Source organism: Corvus moneduloides, chromosome 13, assembly GCF_009650955.1.
Source record: "Corvus moneduloides isolate bCorMon1 chromosome 13, bCorMon1.pri, whole genome shotgun sequence".
NCBI classification, from domain to species: domain Eukaryota; kingdom Metazoa; phylum Chordata; class Aves; order Passeriformes; family Corvidae; genus Corvus; species Corvus moneduloides.
This window is the reverse complement of record NC_045488.1, coordinates 2717537-2733427: the sequence shown is the minus strand read 5'-3', so window position 1 is coordinate 2733427 and position 15891 is coordinate 2717537. Positions and strand designations below refer to the sequence as shown.

At 36.8% G+C, this 15891-nt stretch overlaps 1 protein-coding gene across 3 annotated transcripts in view; it reads right to left on the bottom strand.

The window, feature by feature from the left end:
* The window catches only part of FGF7 (fibroblast growth factor 7), a 29122-nt gene extending 16111 nt beyond the window's left edge, over nucleotides 1–13011 (bottom strand). Inside the window, exons 1-2 of one of the 3 annotated variants that reach the window (XM_032123191.1) lie at nucleotides 12784–13011; nucleotides 11684–11878 (exon numbers count right to left, since the gene is read on the bottom strand). In XM_032123191.1, coding sequence (XP_031979082.1) covers nucleotides 11684–11878; nucleotides 12784–12823 — 235 coding nt within the window. In that variant the 5' untranslated portion in view covers nucleotides 12824–13011. Of the gene's footprint in view, nucleotides 1–11683; nucleotides 12269–12783 lie in introns of all 3 variants that reach the window. The other 2 variants (XM_032123189.1, XM_032123190.1) reach the window with 2 other exon arrangements.
* Nucleotides 13012–15891: the final 2880 nt, after the last annotated feature.

Sequence of the window (15891 nt, the reverse complement as noted above, 5' to 3'; positions counted from 1 at the left end):
TGATAGCTAACTATTTTTCAAGCTGAATATCCTAAATTGGGTATATTCTGATGTATTGCGCTTTTCAGACCATATCTTGAGTAGAATAAATAGAGATAGCAGCATTACTCCTACATAGATATTGGTAAAATAGATAAGTCATTCTGACTTGAAAGTCAGGAAGAGATTAATAGTGGAGCAGGAATTTCATTTTTTCTTTATGCCTAGTATTTATTACCAATGTTATGAAATGGTATCTTAAAGTAAAAGCACATGGATTTGCAGAAGCAATAGTTATTATTTGCCATATTTTTAAATAACTCCTGAGCCATGGATAGGCATCAGTAACAAAACTTTTACTGATTTCAGTAGAGCCAGACTTTTACAAATGGCATGTATTTGTCTCTTTCCTAATATGGGTCTTTCAACTCTTGAGCAAACTTTTCCTAATGAATCACAGGGTTAGATAGCTTTTCCACGAGTCAGTAACTTAACTCCTCCACAGCTGTGCAATATTTTTTACTTTCAACAGCCACTATGTAGACTATCAGTGATAGTTGTCCATAGTTCATCCCTAAGTCAGTATGAATAGAAGAGCCATATTTTGACTTTTTGTTGGAAAGAGCCAATGCTGTACTTCTTGACAATAACTTTCTCATGTTAATTACATCTCTCTTTTGTTGAGAATGTATTTCAATCAAATACCATTCGCACTGAGAGGGAATTGTTTTTTTCATGTAGAAATCTATGTTAACGGAACAAATATGGCACGGTCTGACAGGGCTCAAATCAGACTTTTTTGTACAATACCACCTGTGATGTAGATTGCAGCACGTGTGATTACAAGAGATGGTGTCTATATAATTTTTTAGGAACCCACTAACAGAGGCTAGTTTGGGGTGCAGCTGCCAGATAGCTCTTAAGAGGAAAACAAAGGAAGGAACCATCCCACTGTGACGGGTCTGGTGTTGGAAAGTAGACTCGGGAAACGAGCTCTGTAACAAAAAATTCTCCTTGCTAAGCTCAATTCAGCTGAAAACACCCGTAACTGAATTGTTGAAGTGTGAACAAGAAGGCAATAAATTGTGATCCAAAATCTTCAATATTTACAGTGCTGTATACAGACAGAAATACTCTTCATTTTCCTACATCACCTGAAAAGGGCTGATCACCTACGTTCTGATTTTTGAATCTGGGTAGTCTGTTGGGGAAATAATTTGCACAAAACTCATATTTATTCAATTTTATCATATATGAATAAGGATACCCTAAACAAAGTTATAGCACAGACAGAAAAAAGTGAACAGCAATGTGAAGAGCAGGAAAGGCAAAAAGATTTTCGTAAGGGCACTCATAATTTTAATGGAGCTCTAGCAGGAGAAAAATGTCTTATGTATACAAGATTATCACTTACAAGTGATTAGGACTAAGTAAGGAAACGTGGGTTCTGTTATTTTTGTCTCACACAGTTGCATAGCAGTGGCTACTTGCACATTTTTGTAGATACCACCTGAAGTGATGTAGAAATTTAAGCACCGTATATGTCCTGTGGGGTTAGGCCTAAGTATTGCCCTTTTTTAAGGTAGCTTGAAGTGTCCCTTGAGTGCTTGTCAGCTCTTTCAGAGAACTGGCTCTGGGTTCCTATGTGAAAAGGACAGTGTACAGATACCTACTTGTGTTTATGGAATATTTTGTTATCTAAGAGAAAAAGTCTTGTTTTGACAAACATAGTGTATTCCATTTCAAATATTGAACAGTTCTGAATAATTCTCCAATAATTTCTCATGGTAGTTATGATAAATATCTCTTTTATCACTAGATCATTTTCTGCTTAAATGTTAGAGCCATTGTAACTCATCAGTTTCTCTTGAATGACCTGCCTAGATCAGAGTTAGGCTGTTCATCATTGACCAAAATTAGAGGGGTTTGCCTTATGTGTTACGAATAACTTGAAAATTCTGCTTTTTGTCTAATGATAGTTTTATGGTTTTGGTATAGACTGGTTTTGCTTCCTGTGTTCCCTCTGGATGAAACTGCCATTTCAGAAGTTTTCATCAGAATGTGTCCTAGAAGAATATGATTAAATTAGAGGAATTCAAATTCAAAACACTGGATTACTTAGCTAAAAAATCAACAGAGCATGATTTCTGTGAAATATGTGGTAATAGTTTCCTAGAAAGATGTGGTAATTTTTTTTTTTCTTTAATTTAGTTGCGTGACAGTCTCTTCAGTAATATAGACAGAATTTCCTAAGCCACATAAGGGTGCAATCAGAAATGAAGGCATGCTAAGTAATTTTGTTTTGGTAAAGGAGGCTGAGCACCAGTTTTCTCATATAAACATTCTGATTGAAATTGGTGTATAATAATCTAAAAGATTGGTTTTATTAATAGCTGTATTATTTTCATTGCTCAACTTAAAAGACATTTAAAGGGACAAGTATAAGTGGCCTAGGACTCTTTGCCATTTCCTTTATAATTTGAGCAGACTCTCTTAAGGCTACTCTCAAAATTGATGTAACATTTGATTTCCTTTGAACTAATAAATATCAACTACAAAGTCCAATACAAATTCACCCAACTATGTGGCTGTTGCACTGTTAGTAAGGTAGGAGAACATGCCAGACTGTCTTTTACAGCATTGATAAGAAAACTCCCTTCCTGGCTGCTGAAGCAGATGCTTAGAGGGAATGAAACACAGTGGGGTACTGATGGAGTGGCAGGATGCAAAACAGAGCAAGAGACTCAAAACACCTGTGTACTTGATTACATACTGATGAGAGGAAGGAGGGCAGAGCCAGGCTCTTGTAGCTGGCCAGCAGTTAGGAGAGGAGGATTCCTTACAGGGAAGAGGCTCTCCATCCATTTCCTGGTGGGGCTTTCTCCACAGTTCTTATGTGGTCCCTTATCTGGTGTGGTAGGTAGTGTTTTTTTCCTTAGTGGATGAATTGTCTTTTTGGAATCATAATTTGGGCATAAAGAAGTTTGTTTCTTTTTATTCTGATTGATACACAGTGTTTTAGGGTGATCTGAAGAACTTGCTTGCCCTGGAAATCGTGTTCCTTTTTATTTGGTTTTGGTGTTCAGACTTTGTTGCAAATACTGACCAGAATCTCCATGGTGAGTAAAAAATGTAAAAAGTTTGGTTAGAAGTATAGAGCATACTTGAATTGGAAGAATGGCTTTTTGTCACCAGTCAGTTTCAAAATACTTGTAGTTGTATACAATTTCCCTTTCAATTAGTAGCAGTGTTTGCAGGCAGAGTGCCGTGTGAGTTCTGTCACTCTTGCGGTTCAGATGTGGTCAGAGACGTGCTCAGTACGTGGCAGAGATTTCTTTTTGTGCTGTGTTCTAGTGTGGTATTGCTAAGATGGTGCTGAACTAATGCAGGCACTAGTGTGGGGTGTGGAATTCAGTTGAGATGTGAATTCAGTGGGAATTCAGGGCTTCTCAGGTGCAGTTTTCCCACAAGCAAACATAAAGGGCTGCTGCTGAGGGAAATCTTGTGCTGGCCTTTCCCACAGCATAAATCTCTCTTGTTGTTAGGCAGCTCTATCAAGCAAGTCTCATTATTTGAATCACTATGTGCTGGATTTACATATCTAATTCCCTAAATCCTTGTAAAATTTCACCAATAAGCACTCCAAAACTGCTTGGATTTCTGTGTATCATCTTGCACATTATGTGCAGTCCCCAAGCTGCCTGGGCTATTCCAAAGGAAATAAATTAGCATGGTGGAGTTAAAGTTGCTTTTGAAAGCTGGTGAAAGTTGCAGTTTCCCATTGTGTTAGTACTGACTGCACTCTCCAGGATTCAGTTATCCTTTCTGGTTTACTTCAGAGTTTCTGTCAGGGAGTACAACTCTTGTTTTCACAAACACTGGAGTCACTCCACTGTTTGCTGCCTTCTTCCCTTGACTAGATTGGCATTTTCTCCCAAATCCCTCTGCTTAGTGGCTAGCTAGAGAGCCTGAACATTGCCACCCTTAGAGTTTGTGTAGACCACTCAAAGGGCAAACCTATCATCACCATGTGATGTTGTGCATGTGTTATATGAGAAGCCACCAAGCTCTTGCAGAGTGTTTCCACACACCTGGCACATAAAACTCCAGATGTGCCACTGCATTGCAGCTGTGCACACAAACAGCCCCTGAACAACAGCACCAGTTCACCTGAGCAGCTCAGGGGCTGCAGCATGGATTCACGTACAACCTTTTCCAAATTTGATGTTGATTGTGGTTATTTCTTTCCCTCTAATATTTTTCAGCTCTAGGTAAATATGTATGTTCACCTAAAAGAGTTTCTGTGTTTAACAATCATAAAGTTCTCTCTTTTTTGTTTTTTTTTTTTTGCTGTAAACATTTACTTTTGATTGAAATACCAAATCCCATGTGGCATTTAAAGGTCATAATAAAACATATAAAATTAGCACAAGTTATTAAGGAAAATGTGTGTCTTTTTAACAGTTGAGGCTATTTTTTCTGCTTTGAAATACATTACCATCTAGTTAGACAAATACTGAAATTCCAAGGTATCAAAATGGCCAAGGAAAAGTCTGATCACCTTCTTTTTATAGTCTATAGCACCTCCCAGTGTCTGTTGACACGTTTAAAAGGAAGCAAGCCAGTTTACCAAAAATGGAAGTACTAATGCTAGGAAACACTTTCATTAAAAAATCCCTCTGGTTATGAGGGTATTCAAAAAGTGTCATTATTGAAGCAATGGAGATGAGTGGGGTGTGTTGATCCCTGTTGAAGTTACTGTTGTTATTAATGCCATGGAACGGTCACGTTTGCTCTTTTCATTTGAGTTAATCTATCAGTATCCTGACCGGGCTTAATTTTGAAAGACTGGATGCAGAAGGAGGATTTTAGGGTTTTGAACAGAGTATCTAGACCTTTTAATAACTTCATCCTGGTTCTGTACTTTGTTTTAAAAGCTAAATAATAGTCAAAAGAGCCTATTGATTGCATTGGTATTTTTATTGCTTTTTTGGTATGTTTTTATGAAGTTGTGAGCCACATCTTGAATATTCACTTCTAACTTTTCAACACCAATTGTTACAAAGAATTTTTTCCATTTGTATAAATGATGTCATGTGTTATGAAAGTTTTAAAGTGTGACAATTCAGTGCTATGATTGTTAACCTCTATTATGTTACTGCCGTAAAAATTTTCACTATTACCTTTTTATTAATAATGTTTCTAAATTGCATACACCAGAAGGCTGACTTGATCTTTCTTTCATATCCAGAGTTAAAAATAATGTCAAAGGTCAAACAAGACAATTGAAATACAGTTGCCAAATATAGTCACAGACAGTCAATTATGCAACGAAAGCAGTGTGCCACCCATGAAGAGTAACAGCCTACGTTTGCCTAAACTTACTCTGTTTTGATGAGAAAAGTGTTCCAAAATATACTACTAGTTGATGGATCCTGTAGTGTGGAACAGTATAATTATATGGTTTAGGATGTCTTGGCCCTAAGCTTTAAGGAAGGTGGAGAGGAAAGCCAACTCCGTTCTGTATTCCAGGATCCTAGAAATCTGAAACTATCACTTTCATATACTCAAACAATACAGAAAGTTGGAAGCTGTGAAGGGCAATATCTGGATTTAGGCTTTGTTTTGCAAGACATAATCAAATAAGATTATAAGGAATCAAATTTTCTACCAAATTCTATTTGCCTGTATGGAAATTTCTTCTTTAAGAGTCATCGTAGCTCTGTATTTTTCTGTCTAGCTACTGACTTGAGGTATTCTAGTTAATTTTCTATTAGTCAATCAATGTTCTATTATAAAATTATTTAATATTTATAATATTAACACACAATTCTTTTGGGGTTTGGAAGTTTTTTCACTAATACTTTTTAAAGCTCTTTACAGAGAAGTGAATAATTCTTAGAGGCACAGAGAGTTTGAAGAATTTTCCCAAAGTCTGTAAGCAAATTGCTTAGAAGTTTGGATTAGCCTCAAGTCTCTTGAGTCTCAGGTCAGGGCCACTTCAGCACATTTTCTTCAGGATGGAGCAATAACATACTCAATGATACAATACTGAATTTTTTGAAGGTTCGGAAATTGTAAACAATGTGGGGGGGAAAGCTGTGGGGGAGAAGGGGCTGCAATTTATCTTTTTAAATGTATCCTGTAACTGCTTCTGCAGTTGGCTGCTACATTTGTTTGATTGTTCCATAAAAATGTGCTATTTCTCATTTCTGATAAATCTCAGTATTGGGAGATTCAGGAAAAACTGCCAAGTCACAGCTGAACTACGAGGCTGTATCAAGGTCGAAGGAATCAGTGGGGACAATATCTACAGACTCAGATGTTTTTCACTTCTCAGACTGATGTTAGGTCGGTTTTGAAGCTCCCCCAGGCAGGCATAGCCCTGTTGGTGTATGTTAACTTGTGGAGCTGCTGCCTGGGCCTGAGCCCAGGGGTTTGAGTTTTCCCCCACAGAGCTTATGCAATCATTTTTGTTCATGAGAGTGAGAAGAAAGTGAGTGTCAACTGCTACCGTCTGGCTTTACACATTTTTCAGCTGGTAAATGCCTAAGAATAGACAAGGTGATGAAGATTCAGGAGGTAAATTCAGAAGTTGTAAACAGCTTTATCTGTGTTTTGTGGCACCCCTGTCATACTATGTCAGCTGAGCACTGATCTGGATGTTGATACGTGAGACCTGAAGAATCTTGCTGCAACAGTTCAAGGCTTCGCGCCCTGCTTTCTTCTCCTCACCTCCCCAAAGGCTACACTTACCAAAAAAATCAATAGAAGCTGTAAGACAGGTACAACTCAGCTGCTTCTGTTATCTGCATCTTTGCTAAAACCCATCATCAGCAGCAGGTGAGGGTGAAAACCTGGGATTTGTGATAAGGTGCAGGCTGAGGGATAGGCATAGATCTCTCTGCTGGTTGAAACCTGAGGGCTGGTATGTACCCCCAGTGCCAGACAGGGAACTGGAGAGGCAGCAGGGGAGTCTGGTATATTTAAGTCTGATTAATCACTGTGGCAGAGAAAGTCATCCTTGGTGCTGTGGGCTAGGTTTTGAGAAGGATATGCATGTATTTCCATTTGAATTAAACCTCTTGCTGTTATAATTGAAAAAACTAGCAGAGTACTAATGTGACACAAAAGCACTTTAATGTTAGTGAAGGTTTGTCTTCTCTTGACACCAAAGTGTTGGTTGAACCAACAACTCTTGAAAAATCATGAATGCAGTTGCAGGGACAGACTTTCTGTTAGTTTGGAATGCACATAACCCGTAACTGAATCTAGTCCATCAATACCTGCCTTGAAATACCTGATTTTCAGAAGCTGAATCTTCTTGGTTCTCTATGTAATATGTATTTAAGCAACAGAAATAAAATTAATACAGAAACACAGCATACATGCATTTTTTTCATGCTAAGAAGCATATATAAAATGCTAATGGAAGTCTGATTTCTAAGCAAGTTGGAGTATTTAACCACTAAGATGCATATAAAGTGCTTTTTTATGGTCAGTTAGGGTTTACATTTGAGCAAAACTGAGTTGGAGTTCTTTTATATTGCTGAAAACTATGACTTGTTGGATTTTGGTCAAAATGGAAGTAGTTTTCCAAGATAAAATTGTAATCAAGATTTCAGCCATTTTATGTCAAGATCTCACTAGACTACTTTTTCTACTCTTTTTTTTTGGTTGGCTTTATCCACTGAAAAGAAGAGGAAATAGGCATTTTCTGGGTTTAGAGCACACATGGAATATGATAGGATCAGACATCTTAGGATTCAGGTTCCGGGAAGGCTTTTCTAGTAACTAAGAGACCCTTTGAAGTCTTTAAAATGAGATTCCAAAGGCAACAGAGCATGGAAAGTCCTAAAGCATCATCCAGTCATAGTTATAAATCCTCTTGGATAGAGTCAAAACAAACTCTGGTTTTTGCTGCCTTTTTTTCTGAACAAAATTAAGGAAAATCTGAAACACAAACTGAAATGAAGGAAGGAGTGAACACTGTTAAGGAGAGCTTTACTTTTCTGTCAAAGGTACAGAGTTAGCAAATTGCCTTGTCTCCAAGATTTGTTCCATCAATCTCACATTTTACAATCATGAATTCAAAAAGTGTGTTTTGTGTGCCCACTTGGATTCTTTTCCTTGAGCAAGATGCAAAATTTATTTTTTGTTAAAAAGGGTTAGACTTCAGCAAGTTATAGTAAGTTTCTGTCAAAGAGAAATTTTGTTATGAATAATGACAGATTTTTCTGGGTGACCTAAGCTTTAGTTTTTCAGTGGGTGACTCTCAGTTCTCACTCTGCCATTTAGTTTTCAGGTTGAAAGCGAAGCTGTCAGGTGCAAAGTGATTTCCCCTGCTTAGTGGAGATCACTGTCCTCTGATTTGATTAGTTCACTCTTGAATTATCACCTTTATGTCCACCAGAAGGCTCTGCTGCTTTCTGAAGTGTGCACAGAACCATATTCTTTGGGTACCTAACAAGGTCAGCACTGTTGTAAACAGGATTTGGCAATTTGCTTGCACTGAGACAGCACACATGGATTTCTTTAACTAAGCAGTTGAATTCTAATGTGTTTTGAAGCAAGTGAATGATAAATACAGATTATTTACAATTGGTGAGTGAGGATTTGCTTCAGCATTCAGTTATGTCATGAAATTTGAATCCACACACATTTAGTACAGTGGCTGTTAACTTAAAACCGTAGGAATTGTAACACTTTCACTACTTGTGCTGTTACTTTCATTGTGTGTGGGTGTACATATATTTTTTTATTCTGTAGTTGGAGAAGTCTGAAATACAAAGACCCTAATTCCTCATCATCTTGGCATTCTTATAATCCCAACTGATAGGAGAGCCTCTGTGAATTTTGGCACTTGCCAAAGGTGTGATGAAGTTATCCTTCTAAAGACATTTCTCAATGTGAAGATTGTTCTTCACAATATTCATGTTTCACACCCCACGGGCTGAAAAGAAGTAGTTCATTTGACCTACAAAACTGACAGGGCAGCTTCCTTTATGAAGCTGAGATATGATAGTAAAAATATGACATTTTTTCTTATTTTAGTAGCACAAGTTAGCACATTCAAAAGGGAAAAGAACTTTTATTTATTATGTAAGTGGAAAATTAGGTTAAAATGAGAAGAAACTTCTTGGAGCAACACTTTTCATGTCCACTGATTGGTTAGACTGCAGCAGTTCTGGCATTCCATCCTAAGAAACAGGTGTGATTTACCTTTTACTGACTTTCAGGACTGGAAATTGTGGAACAAGAACATTTGAACACAGACAAAACCACATCCTTTTCATGGGTGTGTTATTAAAACTATGCTTTTCAAGGACCCTGGATAAAAATAGCCTGTTTAGTCTTCTATTGTTAAAATTTTTGCTTAGGGAAAGTGTACTAGTCCAGGTGGGGATTATTTTTCCTGTTTGTTTGCTTTTTTCCCCCTCATATAATATTATTTTCTTTATAGTTATGGATTTTAGTAGAGAGCCATAAGCACATCTTCAGAAAGGCTGTTCACATCTTTTGTTGAACAAAGGTTATGACAAAAAGTATTTCTATAATAATACTAATTTTTTTAGTTTCTCAGAAAATCCAGGTTTTCAATGTTCACATTTTTCTCATCCTCTTTGTCCATATTTGCCTATTCTACTTGTCCAACAAAAGGATTTGGATGTTATTCCCTAAGATACAGTAGATAAATTAGATCATTAGACTTAAAATGGTGGGAACTTCCTACATACCTCAGCCAAATTTCAAGACAGTTCATCACAGTGCGCATCAGTTACCAGATAACCATTACAATTTCATTTGGTTTTTCTCCTCATATTCATTGCATTTACTAGAAAAAGGATTGTTTTTTTTTTTTTTCTCCCACTGCAATATAAACATAAGGGTCTAGTGGGTCAAGTTTGCCTATCTTTAATTTGTGATAGTTACTTACTACCACTAAATTATCATAAAGTGTTCAGAAAACTGCAAGAGACTACAAAAATCACTGGCACAAGAGGATCTGGTGTTCTCTAATGGGCTCACTACAGCATCTTTAAAGGTGTCATTAACGTGTTTAAGCAGAATGGGATCCTTCAGAGAACTGAGAACCTCTGCTTGAATTTGAAATAATGCTAAATTTCTAACAACGTTTTTCTTGAGCATCATGGAACTAAAATAGCAGCTGTGTATAATTAGTCAGCTCTAGATGCTTTCATAATGTGTTTGTAAATAATAACAGAAAAAAATTGGGTACTGTGAATATTCACTTATCTGCATTAATTTAGAAGGATCAGTTTCAACAGTCAGTAACATTTTTTCCAGTGATTTTTGTGGGAACAACATTTCACTTCAAAACTAGCCCTATGGATCTCTATTGTAGCAATGCCCTCCTGAAACTCAAAGGGAGTCTTCTTGAATATGGACCAAATAATTTAGTTGGCTGCTGGCCATGTGTTGTCTTTCAGAGGAATATAGTTATTCACTATGTAATAGTGTAGGGAGAAAGGAGACATATGGAAACAAATTTTAAAAGAAACAGTACCATTAGTCAATGCAGATTTAGCCACACAAGTTGCCAAGCACTTAATGTAGTCATGAAGTAAAGAAATAAATTATGAAGCCCACGAGGCCGGCGCGTAGCACGCGAAAGTGCACTTCTGATAGAAAACAAGCACTCAGCTGAAGGCTGAACCACACTAACACTTCTTGAAGTTTGATTTATGGATTTCTTTGGCTGCTGCTGTTATAAAAGCACACTATTATATACAACAAATTAAAACTATTTTTAACAGCATTCTTGGAAATATATTTGTCCTTTTATTTGTCTCTAAATACTAGACCAGCATGTCTCTGGCCCCTTTTCCTTATAATTTTGTTTTGAAATATGCAATATAATCCTATGTATTTTCCTGTTGCATGTTAGTAATGTCTTTTCAAGCAGATGTCATGTTTCTCTAAATAAACAATACATTTGTAACAACACAAAAGACAAAGTGGCAAAAATTAGTGACTGTAAAAATTGATCCTTTCAAGTATAAATCAAAGATTATATAGGTATTGGTGTGGAAAATACATATTAGTACAACAATTCTTTTTCCAGTTCAGAATTTGTATTTGGTACAGCTTCATAAAATATTGTATGTCCATTCTCTCTAGATGAGTCATGGTTGTGGAAGAAAGGGGGAGAATATTTTTTCAGCATCATGATCATTGTAATAATGAACTGCAGAAACTATAATAGATTTTGTTCCTGGCTTGGCAAACTATCTAAAAGATTTTGCAAGAGAGTTTACATAATTCTTTCCATTGAACTTTCTAGTATTGCTGTGTTTCAATTGTTAACTCACACACACCAAACTTTTAGGTAGTTTGTGCACAACATAAATGTGGTTTAATGTTTCAGGAGTATTTTATGAGCAGAGTTGGTGGTTATACATTTTCGTACTTACAACCTTAGTTCACTTGTTAAAATAGGCTCTCTGTTTGCTAATAGTTCCCAGCTGTAACTAATACATTAGCAGATCTACAATGTAGTATTTAAAATGACGCATTTCAAAATCAATAGCAAATGTCCTGCTATACAATTAATTGGAAAACTTGTTTTACACAATGGCCAGTACACGATACAAAACACTTTTGAAGTTATGGTAAATCAATGAATAGGAAACAATGATGTGCAAATTTCTAAAAACTTAGGAAAAGCAAAAATATTACTTACTGTAATTGTTGTTTGCTTCTCTTGTCCCTTTCACTTTGCCTCGCTTATCAATCCTCATATACCACTGAGTTCGACAGAAAAGTCTTCTCACTCTTACATCCCCCCCTTCCATATAATCATAGCTTCTGGTATGTCGCTCAGGGCTGGAACAGTTCACATTTGTAGCCATTTGCTCTGGAGTCATGTCATTGCAAGCTAAAGATATAGTGCCCATTAGAAAGATAATGTAAAAGTATGATCTGTAGAGCAAAATTGGCAGGATCCATGTCAGTATCCATTTGTGCATTATAGTGCAGTGTTCTGGGTGTTCATGAACAACATAATGAAAATTAAATCTCAAGTAGACTGTTGCTCTTAGGTCACCGACCTGCCTTCTGTCTTTACGAGTTACAGATTCATTTAAATGAGATTGCTCCCTCTTCTAGAATTCTGATCGTTATTCCTTAATAGTTAATGGCGAAATAGAAGAGCTTCTTAAATATCTCTTCAGTCAGAATATCCTTTAAAGACACAAGTTATAAAAACCTTTGTTGTCGTGACCTTCTTTACTACTTGAATTTGCTGCTTGCACTGAAAGTAAAAGATCTGTGAGAAAAGGTGCATGTGTAAGTCGTTATGCTCAATTGTTACAAACGTGCAAGGATACATTGCGCTACTGAAAAGTACTACAAGTAAATATATGACATGCTGAGCTCATTTCTTAAAACATGCTAGTGCATATTGATAGATCTCTCATACAAACTTTTACATAAACAGGCATTTACACTGATTGTAAACACAGTTCTGTCTTCAGTTTTAAGTCCTTCCAAAAATCTCCTATTGATTCATTTCAACTGCATTTTCACACATGATAAAATTCTCCTGATTACTTCATAACTGTATATTTACTATTAGCATAATCTATCATGCAACTTTTCTCTCGTTCAGGTTTCAAAACAGACCTCATGGCTTTAGCCCTGGATTTTTATTCCTATCCTTTTCAGATTATTAGTAGAAATAGTTTTCTAAATTCTTTTTTTAGCATCTAACATTTAGAGATAAAGATAAGTTATTAGCTATTAGAAACTGTGGAATGATCTTGTAAAGGACAGATAACTTACTTGTTCCTGTTGATAAGAGCTGGATATCCAAGTACTCCATTTCTGTTGTCTCCTTTTTGCAACATGAGACACTCTACTGTAGCTACAAACTTTCTCAGCTCAGAAAGACTCCACCAGAATTATAATTGTTTCCATAAATCAACCCGCTGAAGAGATGGTGTGTATGTGCTTATGCGTGCGCGTGCATGTGTGTGTTGAGCCTGTTGTTCAGTCCTTTTCGATAAATACCTTTGCTGACCTCACTTGGAAGCAATTAGAATTTAACCAGTCAGCTGTCAGTTGAATGCACGAACAAAAGTAAAAGGAGACTTGCATTGTATCGTGTCCAGTGGTCATCAGAGGGAGCTATGTACATAGTTTATGCTTTAAATCTCCAAGAATCTTCTTTCTAAAAACGTATATTTTGTGCTGCATGGATAGAATTGCTTCACATGCTAGTTAGTGTTTCTGTGCTCTGGTTTAGGTCAGTATTTTTCTGTCCTTAAAAAATTCCTCCTCCTCTGTTTTGTACTCACATGCTTATCTCAGTTTGCTTTCAAATCTCTTCTGCACTTTGGTGGATTCACAGTCTGTTTAGTGCCTTTCTGAAGGAAATGTGGGTCTGTTACATACCGTGGAGAAGGGTGTGCTGTAGCCATTAGAGATCATGAGGTGTATTTTTCTATCATGGATATGAAAAGAGGGACTGCTGCACTGAGATTTTATTTCATCAGCCACTAGGTGAAAATGAGAACATATATTTGGATGTTTCAAAGTTTGACATGCAAGCACAACCTTTATCAGCTTGAAGGAAATATTGCTACTAGGGAACAGCCTTCCTTAGCATGTGTAGTTAGTTCTGGAAACTCACAAAAGGAGAATGAAAACTGGCAGCAATGTAAGAAAATCCCTAATACTGCACCCAAGCAACAGGCTTAAAATCTAGAGAATCAAAAAAAAAGAGTGGATACACCTGGTTTTCTGCTTTTGTGTACCTATTTCCCTCTCTGGCACCAGCCTGTCCATGTTCCATTTCACTCTAAATTCTGTTGAGTTTCTGGTGAATGTATTTGTAAAACATACTGAAGCAAAGTTTTCAGTAGCTGCTTATCGTGTTTAACTGCCACACTGTTGATGTGAGTACACCTCAGTCCCTTTAGTAAGTAATAGCAGCAAGGAAAGTTTGGAATCAATCCACTTACTGAGAATAGTTTACTTATGTTTAATATTTTATACTTCATAATATAATGCAGTTTCTGATTCCATGCTTTTATCCCATCCCCACTCCTTTCCTCCCTCTATGATGAGATAACAGTTACTTATTAAAAAGTAAGTGAACTGTAGAGGCAGTTAAAAATCCCAGGGAGTACGTATGTGCCACCTTGTGGTGAGGGGGACATAAGTAAACCAGGGTGTTTCACTGGACTGATCCAAAATGAGCACTTAGGTGCACCAGGCAAACTTGTACTACTCAGCCTTTCCTATACACAAACAGAATGAGTAATTCCTTCCTTAACATCAGCAGCTTCCTTGTCAGCACTCACATGGATTAACCCCATTTGTCACTCGCTTTCCAGTCTTTTTTTTAACCATTTTCACATGTAGTCCCAAGTTGATCAATTTTTCTTGTATGTTATCTCTATTTCAGCATATTGGGCTGTTTTCTGTGTTCTGTAGCTCAGCCTAATTTTTCTGCTTTAGCAAGAGACTCAGTATATGCACCTTCCTGATATGAAAGATGTGCTGCTGAGGGCTTTCAAAGGCTGGATACCTGCAGCTGATACACAAAGAAATGGCTTTCATTAGTTAACTCTTGTAAACTGTGATTACAGCTATTTCCAGTTTGACTTCTGTCTTGTCAATCCATGGCCACCATTCTGACAAGAAGCGGGGACTGAAGCGACTTATCCCAGCTGTGGGTTTTGCAGTACATTTGCTGGATTTATTATCAGCATGTTCTCTGACCCATTCCACAGTCTGAATCCAGAATGATAGCAATGAAAAAAATTTGTGGTATTCAAAGGGCTTATCTGTTGTGTATTATAAAGCAAGCAATCAAGGATAAAAGGTAATCTGTGTTTTACTCAGCAAAATAGGATGCAAGTAGAAATGTTTTTGTAAACATTCTGGGTCTTTTATGGGCAATAACAACCTTCACTTTCAGATCCATACAGGTTTTAATTTTTCCTTGCAAGCTTATTGTTTCTGACTGTTAGTAACAGGAGAAAAAATACATACCTGAGGTTTCAGTTCCAGAAAGCTGGAGTTATTCATGGTCCAGGCATGTATTTCTCTTGGCTCTGAAAAAATAAATCACTTGTTGTAAGTGAGTTTTTTTAAGTGGTGCCTCAATTCAGATCTCTGTAAACTTTCGTAGTTAAGAATAAATGAAAAGTGGCTTTAGTAAGGCACTAGCTCTAATTTTAATTAGTGAACAGTGCAGTTACTCTTTAATTATTGCTGCTAACATCCATATCGTCATATTTTGTAATTACAGAATAATATCTTTCCACCGTGCTTTAGCTGCAGTTTTCCTTAATTTCCATTTTTATGTCTTGCTATACAACAAGAGCAATTCTGTATTTTTTAATGGAAGGATGCCATCTCGCTGTGCATGAGCACATCAGGCTTCTCTGCGTGTATCTCCAAGCCTCTGAATGGCCCAAAATGTGTCTGTTTAAATCAGTCTCTTTAAATCAACTAATATCTCTCTCAAATTGAACTGGTTTAGGTTTAGAGAAGATTTAGCTTGACTGACACTTGGTGTCTATCTGTTTACCAAAGTGCATGCCCAGGTCTTTGCATTACAATCCCAAGCAAATCTTTAATAATACATTGAAATTTTCCACCTAAAATGCTTGTGATTTTCTGTTTCTTTGGTGATGTGTTAAGGTTTCAGGACCACATGGAAATGTGCAAAATGCACATGCTGTAAGCCATCCTGTAATACTTAATGCATGCATTGGTTCCTCCTTCCTGTTGATAGGACAGTTTTCCACAGCATTGTTACAGTGCACATGCTGAAAAGGAAACCAGAAATGAATTGCAAGCACTTTGCTTCTGATTGTAAAGATTGTGTGTGGGTCTCCAGTTCAAAAAGAGCTTAATTAAGTTTATTCCCTTTTTCCT